The following is a 20,275-nucleotide window of genomic DNA, read 5'->3' as shown; positions in this document are numbered from 1 at the left end:
AATTTGAATTCTAACAGTATGCATTCTCCAAATCTAACTTTGGAACTCAAGAATCCTCGACCGTCACCCTCTTAAAGGGATGAGTGATTTGAACATGCGCGTGCAGAATACGTCCACTTTGTGGCAACTGCAGTAGACCACACACCCATTTTCTCTCTTGTGTCAAGATGTTGTCAAACAAATTAGTTTTTTTTCAAAAAAATCACCTCCCTCTCCGCAGCCTCCCGCTTGTGAGAATTCAGCCCCCCCCCCCCCCCCCCCCCCCCCCCCGTCCCCAACACACCACGCGCCATTCCGCCTCCAATTGGTGAGACCTATGCCGTGGTCACCTGCTTGCGCAATCTCCTCTCACATCCTTCTCGATCGAATGTACTCTCCGAATGAGGGGATTTTTTAATTTCCCCCAGCCGGTACCCCTACTCATAGGCACAAATTCATGGACTCTCCGAATGGGGGGATTTTTTAATTTCCCCCAGCCGGTACCTACTACCCCTACTCGGAGGCACAAATTCATGGTATGGCCACGAGCCGCGTTCGGTACGTTTTAAATAACGTGGCCCACAAAGTTTTGGACTGACTAGTAACGTGTAACGTTTGAAAGCCCCTCCCCCCTCAACGCATTCGCGATGGCCATGCAAATCAGCGAGTCGAGTTCTGGCTCCTGAGCGCGAGTCCTGCTTCTCCTGCTCCTGCTTCTGCTTTCGGTACCCCCCAGCCTGCAAGGTAATCCCTTCTCACACACACAGAAACACACATTTCATGTAGCTTGCTTTATGGCTACATGTGTGTGTGTGTGTGTGTGTGAACTGCTTTCATTGATGAACGAGAGCTTTTGACTGAAAAACATATTGCTATTGCTATGTGTGTATAAAGGAAAAGGCAATGAAATTGCTGCCAATGAGCAGCAACTATATTTTTGTGTACTCCTACATGGTTTTCATCACAATTCTCAAGCCTTATGGCTGCCAATGAGTAGCAATGTCGTGCGCTTGTGTATCGTAGTCAATGATCCATTTTGATGCACTTAGAACAACTTATTTTATGACTGTCAGTTTTTGGTTTATGTGGTATTCGGACATTGAAATCTTTTTTTATCATGTGTTTTTTTCATGCATTCGGTACAGGGTTATTAGACGTTTTTTGTTGGAAAAGGCTATCTTTGTGATGTTAGCAATGCGTGGTTTGTTGGTTCGCACAACTCCATTACGAATGGATGTGAATAGTCGGCCACATGTGCACACATGACGTGGCCGTACAGAACAAGTTGTTTTTTTGACCGAACGGATGCATGAATGGATGGCGAAAATTTCGCATCCGTTTATTGCACTTTTCTAAGAACGAATGGTTGAGCGAACGGCCTCATGTGCGCTCTGATCTAGGACCATGATTTTTGGCAACGCATTTAGTAATCGTATCTAGATTCATCTCGGATCTCACTGATGTTGGATTAACTAATCCCATATTGCGTTCATGTCCATAGATTTCTCGAGACCGAAATGCTGCAGTCATTTCGTCAATCATTTCATCTGTACTCAAGCACAATCATGTGCGAGTAATCATTTCCGGGGATCCCAATCCATCAATCAGACACTAAGTTCATGCTGAACAAAGTGTTTCAATCATTCAGTTCTACTTGTGTGGCATCTCATTCCGCGGGAACTCTTGATGCGCCTACGACAGTTCCATTGAATCATTCCTCATGATTCAAAATTCATGATTCTTTTTGTTATCAGGTTTATTCTGGAGCTGTCATTGCTCCGAATTCATCATTATCTCATTCTTGATTTTCACCTGTCATCTGCACACAACTAGCAAGTTCTTTCAGAAAACATTAATTTCATACATAAATCAAATTTATCTTGGGAAATTTCCATGCAGTTCACAAATCACACACTTAGTTCATACTGAACACAATGTTTCTTGTTCGTCCAGAAGTCTCGATGCACCTAGATCCCCGAGTAGCCATCTCATCCCGCAGGAACTCTTGATGGGCTCACCACAATATCGGGTCATCTCATTCATATGGAATCTTGATGCACTAGAATCATTCTTCATCATTTAGTATTCCTCATGCATCATCATCCATTCATTCAAATTTCAAAACAAAACTCATCATTCTTTTCTGTAATCGACGGATTCATTCTTGAGCTACCCTTGCTCCTGATTGCTTTCAGATGGCAATTTCCTTGCCATGTCATTATCGATTTCACGTGTAAAACAAGCGAAGTTTCAAGCAAATGATTCACCTCGTTGCAAAAGAGTCGATGTCCGGCTCCATGCTTCCAAGTGCTTTCATATGCATGTTCGTCGCTTCTAGTAGTTATCTGCACACAGATAACAAGAGCTTATAAAAATTAATTCCACACACTGAAATTTTCTACAATAATCCTAATTTTCCAAAGTTATTGGATATAAGATTTGTTCATGTCCACGCGTAGAGCTTATTGAGAGGTTCAACTTTGTCTTCTGTCGCATATCCAAATTCTCAACCGTTGATGAGATTTTTGAAGGACTTCTGGCAAACTTTCCTGTCGAAAATTTGTCGTATACTTCATTCTTTTCTTCAGTTCCTACGCCGGATTTCAACTTTTCTTTGCCTGTCCACCGAGAGGTGTTATCTCTCTCAGATTCTTCGTGAAAACCTATATATAATCTGGGGTTTATGATGGCTTATGTAACAAACTTGGACACTCCAAGTCAAGAATCAACCGCGACAGCACCAAATAACCACTTCAAAACAATTCACAGATCACAATAGATTTGCACTGGCCCGGCGGAGTTCCGTGCCTAGAGATATTGGCCCCAAAGACTGGCGCCCCTTTCGGTATTTCTTTTTGTATTAATCAATCATCAAAGTACAAGAGAGCGGTTAGGGTTTCACTCTCAGACTCTGCGTCCAGATGCCCTGAGAAGTGAGGCCCTCACCACTAATTTAAAGGTTACAAGGGATGCCCAAAAGCAGAGCCCCAAAAGCTTTTAAAATCAAAAGCATCAGTTCTCTCTCTCTCTTGAGAGTCTTTTCTCTTTTTTTTTTTAAAACAAAAAGCAAAAGCAAAATTCGCGTCGCTCATCATTTTCCAAAAAAATTTAAAAAAAAAATAAAAAAATAAAAAAATCCGCCTCCGCGATTTCTGGAATTTAGGGTTTTTGGCAAAAATTAGGGTTTGCAGGAATTTTAGGGTTTCTGGCAGAAATTAGGGTTTATGCTGTCTGCCACGTCATCACTTTGTGATATACCCCCCTCTTGAAAGCATTGTAATCGACCGCGATTACGCCTACAAAACCGACAAAAGCCATAAACCGTCTTAGCAGACACTGACTGTTAGTACCTACGTACTAGGAACACACATCTAGCACATGTACAAAATCGACAGTCACATCACACGACATCACAGGACATCACCAGACATCGCAGGACATCACATGACATTCAACATTCATTCGGATCTTAGACCATGATTTATCGGCAATGTAGCTAGCAATCACATCTAGGTCCAATCGGGACCTCATCGATGTCCGATTGACTAACCCCTATTGCAACCATGTCTATTCGAGATCAATCAGACCAAAATGCTGCAGTCATTTCGGCTATCAGTTCCTGCACTCACAAGAAGTCAAGAACAAATCAGTATCATAATCAGGAATTCCATTTCATAAAGTCATCCAGCAGAATACTGTCAGCTCTCAGTATCCCTGAAGCTCAAAGAGACATCAGTGACTTTAGTATCAAAATCGAGGCATCTGTTGACAAAGGAGTGGAGTAACTCCCCTCTTGTGCATCCCACTGCACCAGATCTTCGGCCAAGCTGAGTTTCTGGGTTCCGTTTGGAGTAGACTATGCTAAACCAAAACATCGAGGTAAAGTTTCACAATCCGAGGAGTATCTGCTAGGTCCTCCTCCTCCATCCACTTCGCATCAAATGCAGGAAAGTTCTTGAACTTAACCAAGAACCGCCTTCGGACTTTACCTTTCTTCGTATCATTATGTGCCAAAATCTGTTCAGGAACAAGGATCTCCTCGTTTTCTTCCACTTTGGGTTGCTCATCAAGCTCCCCATCATAAGGCACATCACCCTTAACAGGGTTCAAGAGACTCACATGCAATGCATTGTGAATCCTCCAAGTATCTGGCAGTTTCAATCGGAAGGAGACATCATTTATCTTGTCAGTAATCTGGAAAGGTCCGTAGTATCACATACTAAGCTTTGGAAAAAGCCTCTCCTTTCCCTGTTTCTTTCTTAGGCGTGCCTTCTCAAAAGTAAGAGCACCCAATCATCCTCCTTCAGTTTCCAGTCGTGACGATGGCGATCCGCTGCCTTTTTCTGTCGTTCTTGAGACTCCTGCAAAGTCTCGCGAACCTTGGCAAAAGCCGTATCCAAATCTCGCGAATATTCATCCGCTTCAAATTTCTAATCTTTCGTGCTCAGGAAGGATGGAACCTTTGCAGCAGTTTCAACAATCTCACATGGCGTCTTCCCCGTCGAAGAGTGTATCGTGTTATTGTAGGCAAATTCCACCAAAGGTAAGTTCTTTTCCCATTGAGTCTTCTGATCCGAGATACAAGACTTCAATAAATCTAAAATCACTGAATTGGCAATCTCAAATTGCCCGTCAGTCTGCAAGTGGAACGATGACGAGAACTGCAACCGCGTCCCAATGTTCTCCCAAATTGCCTTCCAAAACAAACTCATAAATCTGGGGTCTCTGTCGGAGACAATCGTCTCAGGCGTGCCATGTAATCGGAAAATCATCGTGATCATTCTGTATTCTCGGGAGATCAAAAAAAATGAAATCCATTTCAATATTTTCCCAGGGGCGGGTGGGTATGGGTAAAGGCTGTAACAATCCCTGTGCCTTATGCCTGTCAAACTTGACCTTCTAGCATACCAAGCAACTGCGCACAAACTCTTCCACATCCTTCTTCAGTCTCCGCCAAAAGAAATCTCTCTCTACCCCTTTCATGGTGGTAGCAATGCTGCGGTGACCCGTAAAAGGTGGACAGTGGCAATCAGTCATAACCTTTTCCCTCAACGGCTGTGTAACGCACGACATAGTCTTTTTCATCAAGTAGCCTTCCCGAAGGGAGTATCCAGCTACTGTCTCCCCATCCCGTATCCGTGTGAAAATATCTGCAAAATCTGTATCTGTGGCACACTGATCGACCATATCCTCGAAGCTCCTATGATGTATCGCGGGAATAGCCAGAACCAACGGTTTCCGAGACAAAGCATCTGCCACCACATTCTTCTGTCCCTGCACATGGACAATTTGGAAGTGGAACTGTGACAAGATGTTCACCCACCGCATCTGCTTTTCCGAAAGCTGCTTCTGTGACAAGAAGTAGCGCAAACTCTGATGGTTTGTAAAGACAATAAAATCCGCTCCGAGTAGGTAATGCCGCCACTGAGTAAGAGCATGGATAACCGCCAAAAGCTCTTTCCCATAGATATGTGCTGTCATCTCCGGCCTAGAGAACAAACGGCTCTCGTAAGCTATGACATGGCCTTCTTGCATCAAGACCGTACCTAGACTACGACCACAAGTATCACAAAATACTTCAAATGACTTCTGCAAGTCCGGCAAAGTCAAAATAGGTCCCGTAGTCAATTTCTCTTTCAATGTCTGAAAGGCAGTCACCTCTGTGGGTCCCCACGAAAAAGGTACTCCTTTCTGTGTCAAGGTATGCAAAGGGGAAGCAACCTCTGCAAAGTTTCGTATGAACCGCCTGTAGTACGAACACAGTCCCAAGAAGCTTCTAACTTCATGGACATTCCTCAAATCGGGCCAATCACGGATAGTCTCTATCTTGGCCGGGTCCATTCGCACTCGTGCTGCTGACACAATGTGTCCCAAAAAGTGTATCTCTGGTAGGAAAAATTCACTTTTCTTTGCATTAATCACTAACGTGTGATCTCGTAATGCCTGAAAGACTTGAAGCAGATGATCTCTGTGTTCTGCCTCATTCTTGGAGAAAACAATGATGTCGTCAAAGAAAGTGCCAACAAATAGCCTGTACTCTCGAAAAATCCTATCCATCATCCGGTTAAATGTCGCAGGAGCATTGGTTAAGCCAAAAGGCATCACCAAAAACTCAAATAACCCAAAAGTCGTCCGAAAAGCTGTCTTGTAGACATCTCCTGGTGCTATCCTGATCTGATGATATCCACTCTTCAAGTCAATCCTGCTAAAGCACGAGGATCCCTGTAACCTGTCGAGTATATCATCGATCCTAGGAATCGGAAATCTGTTCTTGATGGTGATTTCGTTGAGAGTGCTATAATCGATGCACATTCTCCAAGATCCGTCTTTCTTCAAAACCAACAACACTGGAGAGCAATACGGTGAAGTACTAGGCTGGACAAGACCCTTTTCCAAGAGGTCTTTCACTGAGTTCATAATCTTTTCATTCTGTACTCGGCTCACACGATAAGGTGGCCGATTCGGTGGCGTGCTTCCAGATATCAGATCAATGGTATGATCTTCAGGCCCTCTCAAAAGCAATCGGCATGAGCGTGGAGAAAAAAATCTTGGCGTTCTTTTCTTCAGGTCAAAACATATTCAACCTTTATCCATCGTTCAGTTCTCCCAAAAGAATGAGTAAGAAAACTGAAGTTCATCAAGTACAATCTCTAAGCCCTTCATTTATCAAAGTCGCTTTCTCGGCCCGGTAGTCAACCACGGCGTAGTTCTTGTGGTACCAAGGGATCCCGAGTAGAACGTCACTCACGTGCCCTGAACACCCCTGTCATTGCAAACGAAGTTTGCCAATGCTCGGTGTAATGGCAACATCCCATCCGGGTGCCAGTCGAACTACCTTCGCCAGTGGCGTCAGTCTGTCGGGCGCAGTTCCAAATCGAGCCGCCAATTCCAAGTGAAAAGAAGTTGGCCTTGGCTCCTTCAAAAGAGCTTCCTGATCCTTCACTTTGCCCCAAAAAAATGGCAAAGTTTGTACTTTCATTCATTTGATTTGGTGCAAGTCCCACGCCATGTGGTACCAGTTCTGCTTTTCTATCTGCCTTTTCTGCCACATTCCTCAGCTGCTCTCGAACTCTCAGACCTGTCGTCGTCTTTATCATTCTGTTCTTTCTGTGCCTTATCAGGGCACTTTGCGGAAATATGTCCATGTTTCCCGCATCCAAAGCACTTCCCCTCTCTGATGAAGCGAGCTCTCTCCTCAGGAGTAAGCTTGGGTCGTGCATCCTTTTTTTTTCTCTGGGTTGCTCTTTTTCATTCTACTTTCATTCCCAGAAGTCTGTTCGGCTCGTTGTGTCATGGCCTCATCTGTGGGGTAGGTCAGACTGCCAGAGTGAATGGCAAAGCCCCGCTTCGCATGACTCATCAACTCCTGAATAGAAGCTGACTTCTGTTCCAAGCAGTGATCTCGGATCTCTGTAGGTAGACCCAAGGTAAACCGCTCAATCTGTTCTCTGAATGAAGAGGCGGGTAGAAAAGAGCTCCAGAATCTTTCACAATAAGAATTCACTGTATCGCTCTTGGTCATCCGGAGATGGTTCCAAGCAGCTCGTATATCTCGCTCAAACTCTTGAGTCAACCAAGAAGAAATAAAAAGCCTCTTGAATTTCAGCCATGTAACTAGCACAGTCTTGCTTAATAGAAGCGTGGACCACCAAGTACGAGCATTCCCCTCAGAGTAAGAGGCAGCTCTCCGAATCTTGGAGTGCTCTGAATAGCGTCCTCCCGCGAAAGCGATGTCAAACTGCTGTATAAAAGACAAAGCCTTCGAAGCATCTGAGTATCCTGAAAAGTATCAAACTTGATCGAGTGGCCACCTTCCTTAAACTCTCGGACTTTCTTGCTGTTATCTTCGAGAAAGTCATACTGGTTGGCTTTGTAAAAATTCTTCTTGTTCGCATAAAACTTTTCGTCATCGGAATCTGAGCTGTCTGTAGACGAGTCCTCAGTAGAACTGTCAGTCTCTGGGCGAGATGTAGCCTTCTTTGCCTTTTTCTTGCCCGTTCCGAAGCTTTGTGTCTTGCTTCGCTTTTTGCTTTTTTTTCTGTCTTCTTCGCTCTAATCCGAGGAGCTAGAAGAACTGTCAGAAGAAGAAGAAGAAGAACTGGGTACTCCTTCAAATCGAACACGCTTCTTCCGTTTCTTTGCTTTGTCGAATGTCGACTGACGACCCAAATATCCCGGGAAGTCAGTACCTTTGTTCTGCTTTTTGCCGTGCTTTTTTTTTGCCGTGCTTTTTGCCTTTCTTTTGCACGTCGAAAAGCTGAGCAATCCGTGCATCAACCACGTTCTCCAGTTCCTTCTCCGTATATTTCTTGGAGGCAGAAGGTTTCTTGAGAGCGGGTTTCGGGAGTGGTGTTGTGGTTCTCTGCCACTCCATCTGTACCTCTTTCAAAGAGGTCTGGTTCATATATTTTACCATCTTCGGGTCCTTGGCAAAATTGAGCATCATCTTTGTTGCATCGCCAATCAATTGACGACGCTCCATCTCTGTTTGCTCCGCCTGAGTAGGCCGAGGCGGGCCATACTCTCTGTCTGAATCTTCGTTGTGATCCCAGCCCGCATCTCCAGATGCAGAGGGAGTCGACTGATCATTGCCTGAAGCCATAGGTGCCGCGGAAAAAAATTCGGGGATCGGATTTCCCGTAGAAGAGAAATCCGCCGTGCTCTGATACCACTGTAACAAACTTGGACACTCCAAGTCAAGAATCAACCGCGACAGCACCAAATAACCACTTCAAAACAATTCACAGATCACAATAGATTTGCACTGGCCCGGCGGAGTTCCGTGCCTAGAGATATTGGCCCCAAAGACTGGCGCCCCTTTCGGTATTTCTTTTTGTATTAATCAATCATCAAAGTACAAGAGAGCGGTTAGGGTTTCACTCTCAGACTCTGCGTCCAGATGCCCTGAGAAGTGAGGCCCTCACCACTAATTTAAAGGTTACAAGGGATGCCCAAAAGCAGAGCCCCAAAAGCTTTTAAAATCAAAAGCATCAGTTCTCTCTCTCTCTTGAGAGTCTTTTCTCTTTTTTTTTTAAAAACAAAAAGCAAAAGCAAAATTCGCGTCGCTCATCATTTTCCAAAAATTTTTTTTAAAAAAAAATAAAAAAAAAGTCCGCCTCCGCGATTTCTGGAATTTAGGGTTTTTGGCAAAAATTAGGGTTTGCAGGAATTTTAGGGTTTCTGGCAGAAATTAGGGTTTCTGCTGTCCGCCACGTCATCACTTTGTGACACTTATGTCGTGTAAGACAGAGTGATGAAGACGGAAGCGCGCCCGATGCGCGATGAAGTAAGGGTGGGAGTTGCTATTAAGTCCGGGGTCGGGGCATGAAGATTCTATAAGGCTAATAAGTTCGGGGTCGGGGCACGAAGATTTTTCAATAACAATGTCCAAAGTGCTTTTCAAAGTGCCCAAGTGTCCTGTCTGCTCTTTGAAGTCCGGGATCAGGGCACGAAGATTCTTCCTTAACAATTTTCAAAGTGCTTTCCAAAGTGCCCAAGTGCCTTGTCTGTTCTTTGATAGGACTGCTTTGAGAAAAGCACACGCTTGATGCTCTGATACCACTGTCACAAACTTGGGCACCCCAAGTCGGAAATCTGGCACGACACATGAGTTAAATCACAATTCAATTTAGTCGACATGGCCCAGCATAGTTCCGTGCCCAGAGGTATTGGTCCCAAAATCTAGCGCCCCTTTCATTATTTATTTTTATATTGATGCTTGAGCAGAGTACAACACCCAAGGGACCTCTTCTCTCAAACTCTGCGTTGAGATGCCCTCGAGAGTGAGGCCCCAAGGGTCTTATTTATTCTTACAAGGGATGCCCCAAAAGCAATTTGTCCCAATAGCAACTTGTTTCAAAAAGCATCTGGTCGTGAAAACTGCCAAAAAAGAAGCCAGTGCAATTTGCGAGAATCTGTACAGTCTGCCACATCATCAGCTGTCAGCGCAGTTTGTGGAAATCCATACAGTCTACCACGTCAACAGTTAGCGCAAATTCCGGGATTCAGTACAGCTTATGGTCTTGCCCGGTGGTCATGCCACATCAACGGTTTGTGACACCGGATTAGGTGGTACCACCCGGGGCATTAGACGGGGCAACTTGTAATTCAAGAATTGTTGAAAACTTTGCAGCATCGGGAGATTCTACTGAGGATGCCGGGAAAGTATGCTGCGAAGCTCTTCGAGAAGAAACTGCAGGTTTTTTGTAGAATGTAGAAACGCCATTGTGCTCTGTCTGTTCTTGGTAGGATTGGTATGCTTTAAGAAAAAACACACGATTGGAGCTCTAACACCAATGTAAGGGGAGGGCACCACGTGCCAATAAGAACAAGCTAAACAGACTTTAGACGCTTCAAAACAACTGAATGGAAAGAGATGCACGGCACACGAGACATGGAGTGGCGGAGTCCCATTTCAAGAGAGCAGTGACCCCAAATCGTTCTGCCCTTTTCGGTATTTCTTTATATTGCTTCAACACAATACAACAGTTGTGGCTTTGCTCTGCATGTGCACTTGGTAGAATGGCACAAAGAGACCCTGTGATTTGAAGGCCCTTGGCCTACCAAAAGTAGTTTACATGAAAAGCATCAAATTCAAAAGAATATGGTTCCCAAAAGCTGGCACTAAAAGCTGCCAGCGCAATTCGTGGAAGTTCGTACAGCCTACCACATCATCAGCCAGGCGCAAAACTTGGGCGTCCGTACAACTCCCACATCACCAGTCTTTACGCAAGTCTTTGTGTGTGTAGTGTCCTACTTTATTTTATTAATTTGGGCCCCATCAAACGGGGTCCCATAAGTTGGGAGGTGTTAGATAAAATCCTAACGTTTTTGTTATTTTTGGGCCCCATCGGCAAGACTTCGGAAGTTGGTAAGTCCTTCGTTTCTTCTGCTTTTGTTTGGGTTTAGGCCCCTTGGCTAGGATCTGCAGGTTGGCTAAGGTTAGGCTCAGGGAGCCCTAACCCTCTGGGTCTTCAGTTGCTTGACACGTCAGCAGTTTGTGACATTGTCTTTTTGGGAACGATCCAGGCATCCTTCGCTATGTCCTTCTCTTTGCCTTTTCCCGCTTCTTTGGACACTCTAAAATTAGGTGTGCCAAGTGGTGAACATCAATCGTGCTTCCCTTTCCCTTTGTCCACAAGAGAAGGTAATGCGGAAATCAAAGCACCATTGTGTCTAAATTCCGGGGGGGACTTTGGAGGAGGGGAAGGTTGTCGAGGTGGTACAGCTAAAGGAGGAGGCTGGAGGTGCGGTTCCGCCGCCCGGACATTCTGATTGCAAATGACCGAATTTACCACAACAAAATTTGGCAAACACACACACACACACACACCCCCCCCCCCCACATGCACACAACATAATGTGACCGTGCACTCTTGACTTGCTCAGCAGTCATGATTGCACAGGAAATGGAGTGGCAACATGTAGCTTTACATTCTCTCTCATCAAGAACAGTAGTAAGTAGCAGACAAACTTGTAATCGTTGAAGGGTTCTAAATCATTGCACCATCTTTTTCTTTGGAGGATTCTAAATCATTGTACCTTCATTGTGCACTGCTCAATATGGACATGCTTACTGTTGGTTGTTGTCTGTTTGTATGCACACATTTTGCACAAAAAGCTTCTGCAAAGCTCCTTTTTACATACCTGAGAACATAAACATATTATCTTGTCACATATACATGCAATGGGGACATGCACCGCTGGTGATACTTACTTTCTTCTTCCTCCATACAGTTAAGGCCCATAGTTCTGCTTGATTAATGGATAAAAGCCTTTGTTTGACATCAGAAACAAGAAGGGTTTAAATAAGCAAGAGACTTAGAGCTTCTGGGCTATTCGGCACTATGGGGAGTTCTCCTGGACCTCCTATGATTGAAAGCAGGTACTTCCATTCAGATGTCTTGCTGTACACGACAAGCACATCTTAATCTCTGCAACATGATAAAAAAGGTCTTTTGCTTTTTGCTTTAATACTGTAGAAAGAGTTCTGCTTAACAAACAACCTTATGTAATCAACCAATGGCTGTGTGGAAGTCGGTGATGGTAGAAGATACCTTGAGCAGCATTTGAATTAACTGCCATTTCTGCCTAGGCTCATTCTTGCTCTTATCTTTTCTTTGATGACACGGTCTGCTGGTAAATCTTCCTTCACAAACTTTCCCCATCCAAATGTCTTGAAAGTTGAGAGAGGTTTATGGTTCAAATAGCGTCCTACAGCGAAGAATCCAGCATAGTAACATGGGAACGGGAATGGATGACCAGGCTGGGATGACAAAGGTTAGAGAATGTGGTCGGTGCATAAATTATCCTGTGTATGTCCCATTTAGTGAAGGGATGTGCATGAATTGGTTTTTGGGAGTTCTAAACTTCTAACTTGCTCATGCTTATGAGCTTGCTCGCAGGACATGCTTGCCCGGACAAGTCATTAAGATTAGGTTTTCCAGGTTTGGAACCCTCTTGCATAAATAGTTTGTACATTTGTTTGAGGGGTGTTGTTACACTTTGATGGACATCCATCAATACCAACTTGTAGCATAGGGTTAGGGAAACAAGTCGGTTCAATCCCCATGTCAAATCCATCACTTGTTAGTGAGATACGTCAATCATGGTGCCAAAAACTTACAATGTGTATATTTGTACTACTGGGTGGTTATTGACATACTCAGAGCCCTACGGCCACCAGGTGCGAGTTGCAAGATGTTCGTACAACAGCCATGTCATCAGTTTTTGAGTGTCCAAGCTTGTCCTCTTCAATTCGGCCACTTTCAAGCGCTTAAACAGGTCCTCTTTAGTTGGATAGGCCACATCATCACTTTGTGACACCTAGGTGGTAAAACATTGGTTAGTGAGATACGGCGATCATGGTGTCAGGAACTTATATTTGCACTCCTAGGTAGTAATTGGACTTATTGGGCAGTAAGTGACCTTCAAGGACAAGACGGAGAGATATCTCCAATGCGTTGTCTTTTGTCAGACAGTTTGAAGTTACTTTTGGAAATGGAAACTTCAGTGAAATATCCAAGTTGCTTCATGTTGGGATGTAGGATTCTTTTGAAAGTCACCCCTTTCATGAAGATTTCGGACGAGGAAAAGATGCGGAAGTTTGAAGTGGGCCTTCAACCACAGCTTCGAAAGAGGAGTATGAAGGTGTATCCCTATGATACCCTTCAAAGGATGATGGAGTCGGTCAAAGAGGCAGGTGTACTACGTAGCTATGCATATAATAGAGATTTGTCTGAAACCTTGGCAAGACCAAGGTTATGACATTTAACACCATGGCAAGTCGTTTTTATGAGACCCTTTTTCTTGATGAGAGAGGCAGCAGCTTCAATCCTCACATGAGGATATGTCGCCCTTGCATAGTTGGAGCGGATGTGCTCGCTTGTACAGTTTCAGGAGCCTTTTTTCAAAAAGCATTTTCTTCACAATCAAGATGGACTTATTTTATGTCCGATTCAAACTTGTCGCATGGGCTTCAACGTGTCATAGAACAGGTTGGACCTCCTTCTGTCAATTGTAGATGAGAGACAAATGGATACACTTTGGTACCTTTTGAGCAACGGATGTACTAGCTATGTGTCTTAGAGCTAGACATTGTGGAGGACTAAATTTATGTCGATGCTCAATATATTATGAGATACGGGGATGACTCCGTTGTCCCTTCAAAGAGGGATATGCGTCTCTGTCCAAGGTAATGGATAACACAGACCAAAGATGCCTTGGTCTATTTTTGCTAGAGCTATGCAGGCACATACATGCTTTATTACGCAGTTCTATACACCCTAGCCAAGGATCCATTCAGAAGCAGGTGACAGATTTCTTCTAGAGTAGCAGTTCTTAGCAGGACCTCATGATTCTTCAGTTTTTAGCCCGTGGGACTCTCCTAGCTAGAGCTACAGAGATTAATAGATCTCAACGCCCTTGTACCTCTCTTAGATCACATCACCAGCATGTTTATTGAGAGGCATGGAGTAGCTCATACAAGGCAGATTGAGGCCATGATGCATTGGCTGATGAGAGAGTTCATGTGATGGTACTTTCTTGGGCGGCCACTAAAGAGATTAGGGTCACCACCTGGCTCTATTGGCTCGCCTATCTGTTGACATTTTAGCATTTGTTACCTTTGTCTTTGTATGTTCTATATTGGACAGAAGGTGATGTAATTTTTTGGTCTCATAGGTCTTTTGCAAATGTAAATAACCATTCTCTGTCTTTCAATTTCTAGTAGATCTTTGGTATCCAGTAGCCTGGTGCTCTTTGTCTTCTCCCTGGATTTTGTAGACTCTCTCTGCTCGTTGGAGAGTGACACCTGGCTGTGTGGCCCGCTGGACGGCCCACAGGGGGGGTGGGTTGAGTGGTTCCAAATGTAGACCTTTGAAAAAAATATGTTATGTGTAGCGGTTTTTATTTACCCCTGCTATGGTCCGAGCCTGTAAAGAGACCTCTATGTGCCACTGCATACCTAGTCAAATTCGTCCCTGCATGTGCTGGTCTCTTTACTTAAGGATTTCTCGTAGAGTGTGGCTCTCCAAATGAAGGATGTTATCTTGCTTGGATGGTGGCATATGCTCTGCATCTGCGTACATTATGGTCCTCACAATCCACCTCCTCCTGTATAATTAAGGATGATATCTCTCTCCGATGGTGGCATATGCTCTGCATCTGCGTAGATAACGGTCCTCATACTCCACCTCCTGCATAATCTACATGTGCTCTCTGTGCTGGGGATCTGAGCTGCTCTACCCACCTCTCCCAAGGCATTATGAAGATACTTTGAGCTGACCAATCGCTTCTCTGGCATCATGAGGACTCCCTCCATATATCTGGGTCTGCGTATGAATCCCACCTCTGAGATGCTTATGAAATGGTCTTGGTAGTGTAGCATCTTTAGATTTTGATGGTAGAGGCGGGCTAGGTGGTATACATGTTTCTTGTTTATAGAGCTGCCAAAGGTCCTACCTCAATAGTATATTCCTCTCATAGGGTGAGAGGCAGATGTGGGGGACATCCCTGTCATTTTGGAAGAGTGGCTTGTGATCTATATATATCTCCATACCATAATCCTTGGCTCTTGTCTCAGCAAACTATCTGGATTCCTCAAAAGCTCTACATGAGAGTCAAGCGGGGCTCATATCTATGAATCTATCCATGAGGAAGACGGTTAGGAATGATTCCTCCACCAGCATAGGTGGTGCAGCAAACTTTGGTTTGATGATGAGGAGAGAGAGGTCGACAATAGTTGGCGCAACAAACTTCACTTTGATGATTCAGGAGAGAGGCAATATAATCCTACCGCTGGCACCTTGCAATGCTATACACAAGTAACCCTGCCCTCCCCACATATATGCACCCATGATGCCATAAATGAGGACAAGGCAGAGAACCCCCTAAGCATGGGTTCTAACTTCTCACCTCAAAGGGCTCTACAAACTGAGATGAAGCTCCTAGTGGGTAGGGCATTGCATGGCTCAACAGGACGTGAAAGTAAAGTGTACCTCACTCACGTTCAGGCACAACCGCAAAACAACTTTCAGTCCCTAATGCATGCTCCTGTGAGATACCGGAGCATCCATAGAGAGAAGGTGAAACTCCCGACAGGCGTCTCAGAGGCTATCCTGATTTGAGTGGATGCACCAAGAATTTATGTGTGTATGCTTCTCTGCTGCTGCCGTAGGTAGGTTTCTCCTTATCATGTAGAAATCAAAGCTAATTAGAGATCAGAGTTATTCTAAAGTCTTTTGGTATCTATATCTATATCTCCTAATGGCTTCAAAAAAATAAATTCAATACCTACATAGTGCAAGGAAACTTTAAAGAGAAGAAAACACTAAAGGAAAGGTAAAGAAAAGAAGAATACAAATATTTGCATGCATTCTTTATATAGACATGCAAAGTTTTTTGACTTTCCACTTTTCAATAGGCTTTCATATCCTAGACTCACCCTTCACTTATGCAATTGAGATGTTTTGAAAGGATTTTTATTTTTCCGAGATTGTGGAGGAGACCTAATATTGTATGTTTAAAAATTACAGAGTTTGCATATTTTTCATAACATGCATACATTACTTGTAGTTTTTTAAAATTTTATGTGCAATGTGGAATGGTTTTAGGAGAATTTATCCTGGAAAAAATGAAACGCCAGAGGTGAAGGTGGTTGACAATTCCATCAGTCTTGTAAAAGGTAGATTTTATCATCTGTGTTCTTCATCCGGAAAATGTTTTCTTTTGTTTGCACTATTGCTCTAGGTTGAAAGCAATGTGTGTAGTTCAAATCGACATTGAGACAGCCATTGATTGTGATTCTAAATAAATAGAGCAATATTACTTTTAGGTTGTTCTTGTACTATTGCCTCTTTCCATCTTGCAAACCTAAGGATGTTTGATCATACCATGTAACAGCCGCCAGCCTGTTTGTATATGAGAGGCAGTCGATAAAAATCATACTGAATTTGCCGCAAAGGGAACTTTTGGTGCATCAAAGTTTTTAATCCTAATTCTGCAAGTGTGCATTGTGATTGGGAATTCCTACCTTGCGGTTGTGCGAAAAGCTCCAAGGCAACTTTTATGATGTTTATACGTGACATGGACAATGTGCTTCGTATACTTAACGTTCTTCAATAACAAACATTTCCATGCTTAGTATATGTGCTCTAGCAGTACTGATCACAGTTCTCCTATGGCTTGTCTGAGCACAAACCAATCATTCAAGAATTGCAAGAAATAAAGTACCGTCCCTGGAAAGGAAGAGGGTATGAAGATCAATTCATATACTGGATAATGATGTGCTAAGTTATGGCATATGACAACCAGTTTCTCCATCAAAAGATAGTCTTCTTGGTCAGGTGGTCCTCAGGAATTTAAGACTTGAAAACCTTAGGACAGAAAACGTCTAATTATAGTCATATTGGGTGGAGTGTGCAAGCACGAGAAATATTATCTACTTGAACTTGCGGCCTTTTCTTCTTGTGTCAATGGATCTTTGGGTTATATTGTTACTATAGATTGCCCCTTGATTCTTTTGGATTCCACTAAAATAGCTTTTCTCTAGAGTTACCCAATTTGAGCTCCTTATTCAGATGGCCACTTGTCTTTCAAGGCCATAAAGAAAGGCTTTTAGTTTTGCTGTAAAATTTGAGGAGTCTTTAGGACTTGAAGCCATGTCTTCTCATTTTAAGTTTGTAGTCCTCAAAAACAATTCGTTTTCTTTGTACAAAGAAGACCCTTTTATTGGTTTTTAAGAAGTTTCTTAACGGGCTGCGCCAGTCCTACCTCGGGAAAACACTGCACAAAGAGGGAATGCGCTCCCAAAATGAGTGAAAAAAAATGGTACAATGGCTACATCACAGAATAGGAGTGAGAAAAAGCAAAAGACGAGGCCTTTAATGCGAGACAAAGACCGTGCTCCATCGTGAATAAAAGTACTAGCCGCCAAACACTAATGAAAAAAAAGAAAAGGCGCAAGGATTCCACAACTGGAATTTCATTGTCTTTGGCTTCTTTAACACCTGTACCGCTTATGTCTCCCAGAGAGCTTGATGGAGTTGCTAGTGACTTGAGACCTCTTGATAGTTCTGATGGAGATGAGATTCCTTTTGCTGTGTTGATGACATGGTATGAGGAGAATTTTCCACCTCTTATATCTGAGAGGGTTGTATATTTTAGGAGATTTGAGAGGTTGAATACCAAAACATAGTTTTGCTTTTGATTTGATGTATCTAGGAATCAGCATTATTGGAGATTATGCCTTTGTAGTTTTTCTCTTGGGGTATGTGGCCCAAGATGTTTAATTAATAGAAAATTCTTTTTCTAGAGAGAGAGAAAAGAAAATGAAATAAAATGCCTATTTACGTCTGCAAAAGGCCTAAAAGACCTCTGAGACCAAAAAATTCCATCCTCGTCATATGATTCAAATGTCTCATTGTCTACTATAGAAATACAAAAGGCTAAGGCAAAAAAGTAAAATATGAACACATAAATGAAGCAGTAGAGTCAGTTGGTAGTCTATCTGGCAAGCCCCTGTAAGTACCCTCACATGGACTCTCTCATGGGCCGCTGCATCATGGCGTTAATATTCTCCTCTGTAAAGAACCTTGTAGGAGCTGGGTGCTGCTCTATGCTTCCCAATAAAGGCCTGTATGCAGTGATGGTGATTATGTTTGAGACATAATTTGCGAAAGGTACGAGGAGCTGTATTAAGGAGAGTCCCATGAGAGAGAGAGGCCATACATGTCCACAACCTCAGCTGATCCCTGCTGCAAATTCGGCCTCTAACCATTGCGCCATAGCCAAGCTGACACCATACCCCATCCCCTGTGCCCTGCTCGTCGCCCCCAATGTGTCAGAAGGGTTTGTGTTAGTCAGAAGCAACAGCCGAACACTCTTCTGCGCGCACCGCTGTAGCCTGCTGGCTGCGGAATCCACTTGGCTTCATCCTTTGCACAACTTGCTACCTGAACACTTCGATTGCTTGCTTGCTTACTTATGCATGCATTCTACTGGCGTTGTAGTGCCTTGCCCTATTGCCTCCTCGCATTGACCTGTTTCGCATGTGCTGGAAAGCTGCCCCTCTTGCCACACCATCCCGGTGTGCACTAGTAGGAAGCTTTTTGGCAATCAGAAAGTGTCTGGTCAGTTCAGAGGAGGGTGGTGGAGAGGTCTTTATTCGTCTCTTGATGGCCTTGGAGAGCTGGGGTCATGAGTTAACTCGCCAACGCCAGGCTCTTGTTTGTGGCATAATCTATTTGGATTCCAGTAGCTCAGCTGTTGCCATTAGATTTTCAGCAGTTACTTTTTGGACAAGCCATGATTCAATGGATTCTTTAGAGGCTTGCTGCTTAGTCTGGACTCTGCAAGGTGGCTGAATACAGGCCATGGTCACCATGACATGCGTTTTGGTGGATCCCCATGGCTCACTTCACAATGTCCTTAAGATGCCAAAACAACCTTCAGGACAACTCAGGTCAATTGTTTCGGCACTTATTGATTCAGGTTATCAAAAGACAAATATAATATCAATCAGTAATACTTTTGCTGGATGCTTGAACTCTTTGATTATTTCTTTTTCTCTTCTGTATACCGCCCGCAAACCCTCTGGTCTTGCTTTCTTGTTTCTTTCAAGTTCTGTTGTTGTAAGAGGTCTAATTTCTTTGAGATTGATAGGTTCAACAAAGAAGGGAAACGAACCTGGCTTTGATGAGTTGCAGATTTTTACCAGTCTCAACAAAACAGCAAGAACAATGGTATTAGTTATTCTTTTGGTATTGGCTTACCTACAGCAACAATTTTGGTAATGATTATTGTTTTGTTACTGACTTGCGTAATGTTCAAGGGGAAAAATCTTTTTGGTTGAAGTCAGGAAAGGGATAGATTGCCTAAATGATAGAAATCTAATATTTTTGAGCGCTAGTGGAATGAAAAATCAGCATGTCAGAGAATGCTTAGAGCTTTTGGAAAGAAACAAATCTTATTTTTTGAAACATGCTAGCACAAAGATTCAAACCTTGCTAGCATGAACACGACAGATAAGAAATGTTAGATAAGAACCATAGGGGCTTTTCTTCCTCTCAACTAGGTGACGATGTGTCATCTCAGCAGAGAACACTGCTCTCTTATCTACTCTTTGGTTCTTTCTCAGAGAGTGACTAGATTGCCCCACCCATCTTGTCACAAAGTGATGATGTGGCGTGCCCAACCAGAAAGAAATGGCCGAGAGGATAAGAGAAACTGAACCCGAAGGATAGATGAAGTCTGAACCAAGAAGAATGGCCGAGAGGCCTAAAACTTAAAAGGAATTGGGGACTTTTTAAAAACCTAGTTCCCACCGAACTTAAAGAACACCAGCCGAGGAGCTTAATCCTAAAACTGAAAGGCTTGAACTCTGGTTGATAGGCCCGTAAAACGCGCTGACTGTTGATGTGGCAAGGCTTTATGGATAGCTAACATGGTAGGCTGTACGGAATTTTGCAAATTGCGCTGTTGTGTTGACGTGGCAGGCTGTCTCTGCTTTTGGGCATCTCTTGTATTGTTTATAAGGACCCCTTGTACTCGGCATGTGCAAAATACAAGGGGTCCTTATAAACAGTACAAGGGATGCCCAAAAGCAGAGCCCAAAAGCAGCATCAGATCGAAAAGCACTAAACCCCAAAAGCTCTGCTCTCAAAAGCCACGCATAGAACTAGTAAAAATGTGCTAGCGCAATTTATGCAAATCCGTACCGCCTGCCACGTCAGCACAACAACGCGATTTGCGGAATTCCGTACAATCTGTCACGTCAGCGTTCAGTGTGTTTTACGGG

General features: G+C 43.6%; 1 protein-coding gene across 2 annotated transcripts in view; it reads left to right on the top strand.

Annotated features, from left to right (window-relative positions):
- Positions 1-511: 511 nt before the first annotated feature.
- LOC147421628 (dynein regulatory complex protein 1-like) overlaps positions 512-20,275 on the top strand; it is a 49,708-nt gene continuing 29,944 nt past the window's right edge. The window contains exons 1-4 of one of the 2 annotated variants that reach the window (XM_086502667.1): positions 512-723; positions 11,770-11,863; positions 16,092-16,162; positions 19,141-19,220. In XM_086502667.1, the coding sequence (XP_086358793.1) occupies positions 11,826-11,863; positions 16,092-16,162; positions 19,141-19,220 (189 nt within the window). In that variant the 5' untranslated portion in view covers positions 512-723; positions 11,770-11,825. The remainder of the gene's footprint in view (positions 724-11,769; positions 11,864-16,091; positions 16,163-19,140; positions 19,221-20,275) is intronic. The other variant, XM_086502666.1, reaches the window with a different exon arrangement.

The sequence above is a fragment of the Adiantum capillus-veneris genome, chromosome 27 (genome assembly GCF_014529385.1).
Source record: "Adiantum capillus-veneris isolate H3 chromosome 27, ASM1452938v2, whole genome shotgun sequence".
In the NCBI taxonomy this organism is placed as follows: domain Eukaryota; kingdom Viridiplantae; phylum Streptophyta; class Polypodiopsida; order Polypodiales; family Pteridaceae; genus Adiantum; species Adiantum capillus-veneris.
This window is presented reverse-complemented; position numbering and strand designations above follow the sequence as displayed.